Raw genomic sequence first — 6,214 nt, 5'->3', positions numbered from 1 at the left:
AAACCCTGTCTCAAAAAAAAACCAAAAAAAAAAAGAAAAAAATGGGGAGCAGGGGCCTGAAATCAGTGGATGGTACCGTCTGTCACACTGCACAAGAAATCCTCCATCATGGACGCCCTAGGCAAGGCTGCTGCTGACCAGGGAAGCCTGCAGGGTCAACCCCTCTCTTCTCTGCCCTGAAGAAGCAATCGTCGCTGAGCTGGTGGCCACAGGCTGACTGTGATGGGGCCTGGCCACTGTGGATATTGGGTGATCCCGTCACCTCAAGCAGGTCACAGTCTAGCTGTCTGGGGAGATAACTACCCTGTGTCACCACCAGAAGTCAGGCAGGGGCTGAGCTGAGCTTTGCGTCTCAACGGCAACAGCAGCAGCATCTTCAGCCACCTTGGGCCAACACTTGGCCACTGCGCCACCTACGGAGACATTTTAAGTGGGTGTGGTGGCTGACAGGTGCAAACCCAGCACCTGGGAGGAGGAAGTAGGATTACCAGCTCAAAGCCACCTCAGCTACAAAACAAGTTCAAGGACATCCTGTTTGTGTTCGGGAGTGCTGCTTTCACAGAAATCAGGATTTTACTAAAGAAGCTAAGTACACTTTCCCGAAAACGTGCTTACTATCCCAGAATGTGGCATGCAGTACTTAGCGGACACTCATGATACTGCTGACGATGGCGAGACACCACACCTGGCTCTGCAGTCTCTTGATGTATCCTACCCCAGTCCTGCCCTTGGCCTGGCTATCTCGAAATCCTGTAGATTGTACCTCTTTGTCTCTCAAACCACCCTTTCCTTCCCTCTGCTGCTCCGGGTCTGGTCACACTGACAGGACCCCTTCCCTGGCCACCCCTTTTAACTAACCTGTCACCTGTCAGAACAGTCCTTATCTCTGTGTCTATTTATTCCACGGATTTCTCATTACCTGACCCTGGATAGCTTTTTGCCCATTTATTTACTCATTCTCCGTCTCTTTCAGAACGGAAGCGCAATGGCCTGAACGATCGCCATGGTTCCTGGTGCATCTCTAGCGCCTTAGCACGCAGTGGGTGCTCAGCAAACATAAAGCCAAAGGAAAGTGCCCCGCAGTCCCTGGCTGCTGCTGCAGCGAACCAACTGCTCTTTCTGGTGGGACCCCACTCCCTTTCAAGCGCATCTACCCAAAAGGCAATCTCATCTTGTCGTGCACCTAGTGAAGACTCCTCTGACGGCTCGCTGCTGCTCCTGGCAGAATGCAGTCCACCCTGCATGCGTTCAGGCTGCTCCACGACTAAGTCCAGCACACGTTTTCCAGTCTGGTTTGCTACTGTCTCATGTCTGCCCCTGACCACAGGCCCTTGACTCCGGCTGGGTTTCATGGCTGCTGTTCCCTCTCTGGGCTTTTACGAGAGCAGAGTGCTCTGCTTTGTTAACGTTCAGCCTTACTGTCTGACCAAACACTTGGGACCAATCAGCAAACCCCAGACAAATGTCTACGGCTTCATTTTACCCGAGGTCATGCCCATTCGAGGTCCCATCTGCGTGCCGCCTGCAATCCCTTGCAATCCGTCAGAAAGTGAGTATCTTTAAATTGGACCTGGGAACCACACGAGAGACATTGGTGGCCCACGGAAACTGCGGAGAAGAGTACTTGCTGTCCTGAACAGGAGTAAGAATCACCAAGCAGACCCCCAAAGCAGTAATCTTAGATGGGAACTGGGGCTCAGGACAACTAAGTTGCTTTTTGCAATGCCTGGGATTAAACCCAGGGCCTCCTACGTGCTAGAAAAACATTACCACTGTGTTACTCTACCCTGGAGTTTAAAAATGAGTAGAAACTGACTTGCTTTGTTTTTCGGGAAAGGAAGTGGCTCTGGCTTCAGAGATCTGCCTGCAGCTGCCTCCTGAGTGCTGGCATTAAAGGCGTGCACCATTACCACCTGGTGTGAAACTGCCCGTCTAGCCTTTGGGTTTTAACTATACCAGTTTTGTTTGCTCTTCATTTCGAGAAGAGCTATTTTTCTCCCCTAGAGCTTCACACTGCACTCCAAACAATTCCTGTGACCCAGCAATTCGGTTAAGTTTTTTTTTTTTTTTTTTGGTTTTTCGAGACAGGGTTTCTCTGTGGCTTTGGAGCCTGTCCTGGAACTAGCTCTGTAGACCAGGCTGGTCTCGAACTCACAGAGATCCGCCTGCCTCTGCCTCCCGAGTACTGGGATTAAAGGCATGCGCCACCATCGCCCGGCTTCGGTTAAGAATTTAACTGACAAAAGTCAACATGAACCCAGAGTCTGGGTCCTCCAGACTCTGCCTCCCAGCTCTGGAACAGCGGCAGACATCCTCATCAGGCGCGGGATCTGAACTCAGGTCATCATGTGCTTAAGTACTTTATGCACTCAGCTAGTAGTCTCTCCAGACTTAAATACCCTCGGACTGGTGAGATGGCTCGGTAGATAAAGACATTTGCTGCCAAATTTAAGCAACTTTTTTAAAAATTTTTTATGATTTATTTATCTTTATTTTATGTGCATTGGTGTGAAGGTGTCAGATCCCCTGGAACTGGATTTTCAGACAGTTGTGAGCTGCCATGTGGGTGCTGGGAATTGAACCCAGGTCCTCTAGAAGAGCAGTCAGTGCTCTTAACCGCTGAGCCATTTCTCCAGCCCCTGCTGCCAAATTTAAACACACTGAACACACACATTCTGGCACACAGAGGTATTTAAACTTTGTTAAGTGAACAGCCAAGTATTTGCAGCTGAATTATTGAAAACAAAAGGTTAAAATACCTGCACGCCTATCAATAATGGGTACCCTGGTTCACAGGTGTGAAGACTTGAAGCAGAGGCACCTGGAATGCCCTCTAGGACCCGATGCAGCAAAGAATGCTTAGCAGGACTGTCTTTCTGGACAGCTAAGGGGGTGGCAGTGAAGCTTACTTTATTTACATTGCATACAGAGGTGCCTGCACTACTGTTCAGTAAGAAACAACTTAGTAAAGAGTGGGGGAGAAGGAATGAGGTAGTGAGGATCGTGGAGGAAACATAACACCGAGTAGTGAAACAGCCAGTATTGCTTGGCTTGGAGTTCGCTCTGAACAAATGATCCCAGTCAACCGCTTCTTTCCTCAGAACCCACCAGCATCCGAGATATTTGAGGTCAAAGAGTCTTCGGTACCAAAAATGTAGCAATGCAGAGCACAGGGACTCAGCACCCGGCTGGCTTTGAGAACGGCACGACCACCGTCGGAGCTGGGCTTTGAACAAACCTACAACAGCACCCCACGAAGGCACCGGGACGTGCGACCGTGAACTGAGGGCTGGTCCACTAGCTAGAGAAGGGTGACACACGAAATGTGTGGCCACCAGGCCACTCATGCACACACGATCTGAGTTCCGGTACCCCAGGATCTCTCCACGTTGTCACCACGCGGACGCCACTCACCGCGAGCCGCAGCCGGGAACTCTTGCAACGCCCTCCGCACAGAGTCCAGTGCCGCCTCCGCCATGACGCCGGAGGGAAGAGAGCCCGCCCCTATTTCCGCTCTAGGCTCCCAGCCCCGCTCCCATTTCCGCCCTCGCCCCGCCCCTCAGGAGGTGCGACAAGCGGCGCTTCGGAGTTTCCTAGCCAATTAACAAAGGATTGTTTATTGACAATTTCATATTTCGGTACAAACGAGACATTAAAACAGCCCCGCCCCGTACAGCCGAGGAGGAGACAGGCGCCACAGTATAAAAGTTATAAATAAGGGGCTTTTCAAAACTGGGATGGGACAAATCTGGACGTGGGCGGCTGTTGCCAGAGGCTTCAGACATGCAAAGGAAACTAAGCGCCGCTGGCCACGAGACCCCATCCGTGCAGGGTAGAGGCGCTGGGAAACACCGGCTCCCTCGAGAAGGGTAAGCTGGCTAAGACCCTCTAAGAACCTGGCAAGTCAGGGCAGCCTTATTGCAGTGGGCGGATTTCTAATCCTCTGGATGACAACGGGTCGGCCCTTAACCGATACTGTTCTTCGGGCTAGAAGATTGGCCAGGCGGGTAGAAAAAAAAAGGGGGGGGGGGAATACATGGTTTGGGTGTACTTAGGACACTCCAGCTGAACCTCCAAAGCTAAGCACCCATTAAAACCGTTTTTTAGCCTCTGCCTCCAGAGCTTGAAAGGCGCTTCGCCAGGTTTTTGTTGTCTGTCATACCTGATGCAGAGGGAAGGAGGGCCCAGAGACACATACTCACCAATTCTGTAACTGCGTCACTACTTGTCCCTACCTACAGCCTGCCTATGCCTTCTCTTTACCTTCTAACAGTGACCTTAATTCTGTCCCCTACCTCTGCCACCTGCCTGTCCACCTATCACTTTTCCAGCTTGTCTCTTGCCCAGACCCACCGCTCCACAATCTTCAGCATTCAGTATCTCTGGGCACCCAGCACTGCCTTTGAAAAAGAGCCTCCTCCATGAGCCAGGTGTCCCATAGCCATCTCCTGTCAGCCTGGCTGTGGAACCAAGAATTTTAGTGTGCTCCTTTTCATGTTTCTGGATAGGAGTTCTAGCGAAGCCAGGCTAGTGAAGTTGAGGCCAAATGTGAAGAACCACGTACATGTACCAGCCAGGCAAGTATTCTAACAATGAACACTCAACTGTGTATACAGTGTGTGTGTGTGTGTATGTGGCCAAAGTCCTAGGAAGATGGGCCAGTGCCCTGTAAACCATGAGGGAACTCCCAATACAGGTTCCTGATTGCGCATTGCCCAGGATAGAGGGAGAAAGTGGTCCTGGGGGCTTCAGTAGTCCTCTAGAGACCAGGGTTAGAAAATTAAGAAAGCCTAAAGGGTCAAAGAAAGTAGACCAGGCTTTGTGTTTGCCCAGCAGAGGGCTTTACTGTCCTGCAGCAAGATCCCACAACTGGCTCCACAAGAAAAAAAAGGGATGGGGGTAGAAAATGCTGAGCTCTCTTGCAGGGAGAATGGGAGTGGAATGTGGGGGCTCAGGTCCTGATAAAACTCAAGTCTTCTAAGGGCTGGGAATCCCCTGGAGGGCTAGGCAGCTCTACCTTTCTCGACTGCCAGGAACTGGGGAAAACCACGCCTGCTTTGGCAGCCAGGAGAGTGCAGCTGGTGCAGGGGTAGAGGCAAGGGTCTACAGTTGGCTTAGGGCACTAAATAGCACATCGCCTTTCATCTCTACCCCGAGTACCCTGTGTATGCTCCACCCCAGGGAGCTGATCCCTGAAGTAACTTCAAATGGCTTCTGAGAAGGCCAGCCCTCTCCGATGTCCCCAGATGAGGCAGGCTGCCCTCCTACCCCTCACAGCACCAAGATGACATAGACTCAAGACTGCCCTGCTCATGAGAGCCACTGGAGGGGCTTTAGAAGCAGGAGTCTCAAGGAAGTGAGGCAACAGTCAGGGAAATAAATTAATAAATACAGGGGCCCCACGAGGAGCAGCTGGGAAAGCTGTTTTGCCTCTGAGCGCGGATCCCTGCCATCCACTCCAGACATTCTCACAGGTTCTGAGGAGTGGAAGAAGGGCTACAGTTTGGAGTGGGAGCATTTCTCTCGGGACAGGCTTCTGGAACTCAGAGTCTGCGCTCCATACGCCGCTCCACAGCTCGAAGCAATAGTTCCGAGTACTGCTCCAACAGGGCCTGAGTTTGCTCAGCCCCCACAGCCCCAGGGCTGCCACCCGGGCTGGAGAGCACAGCCCCAGTCAGGGCCTCTAGCTCCTGCCGCACTGAAGAGAAGGTGTCTCTCAGGAGACGGGAGATGCGACTGTGCTCTTCTGAAGGAGTCTTACAGCTGGTCACCTGCAACAAGAGCACCACCAGTGAGGTGGAGAACCAGCGGAGAATGGGGACAGGAAAGGGGGCTCCACACGGGCCTAGCCTGCCCAGAAGGGACTAGCTAGGAGTTCCACGCATCAGTACGATCAGAGCCACTCTGATCCATGACCCAGATGAAGGTCCCTCCAGATGAGCAGAACCATCTACTTCTTGACCACTTTTCCCAACAACCCACCCAGGCTGCACTTCTCCTTCAGATGTGGGTACTGTTAAATTGTTTCCTATATCTAAAGAGCCCACACCATTTTGGGATATGAAAAAGCATACTATTAATAGTTACACTGAGACAACAGGCACAAACTGGGATTTTTTTGAACAAGATGATGTTCTAAGCTACAACCCTGTCTTGAGTGCTCCAGTTTTTGGCCAGAAATGACCAATAGATAGTGGGGTTGAGGCCTGACCTG

The 6,214-nt window shown here is 51.6% G+C and overlaps 2 protein-coding genes across 4 annotated transcripts in view; both read right to left on the bottom strand.

Annotated features, from left to right (window-relative positions):
• The window catches only part of Jmjd7 (jumonji domain containing 7), an 8,178-nt gene extending 4,700 nt beyond the window's left edge, over positions 1-3,478 (bottom strand). Inside the window, exon 1 of the mRNA XM_005364292.2 lies at positions 3,415-3,478. Coding sequence (XP_005364349.1) covers positions 3,415-3,478 — 64 coding nt within the window. The remainder of the gene's footprint in view (positions 1-3,414) is intronic.
• A 104-nt stretch (positions 3,479-3,582) lies between these two features.
• Positions 3,583-6,214, bottom strand: part of Mapkbp1 (mitogen-activated protein kinase binding protein 1) — a 56,004-nt gene continuing 53,372 nt past the window's right edge. For all 3 annotated transcript variants that reach the window (XM_026787709.1, XM_026787710.1, XM_005364289.2), the window contains one exon: positions 3,583-5,771. In XM_026787709.1, coding sequence (XP_026643510.1) covers positions 5,544-5,771 — 228 coding nt within the window. In that variant the 3' untranslated portion in view covers positions 3,583-5,543. The remainder of the gene's footprint in view (positions 5,772-6,214) is intronic.

Source organism: Microtus ochrogaster, assembly GCF_000317375.1.
Source record: "Microtus ochrogaster isolate Prairie Vole_2 chromosome 14 unlocalized genomic scaffold, MicOch1.0 chr14_random_1, whole genome shotgun sequence".
In the NCBI taxonomy this organism is placed as follows: Eukaryota; Metazoa; Chordata; class Mammalia; order Rodentia; family Cricetidae; genus Microtus; species Microtus ochrogaster.
Note: the sequence above shows the minus strand (reverse complement) of the source record. Positions and strands in the feature narration are given on the sequence as shown.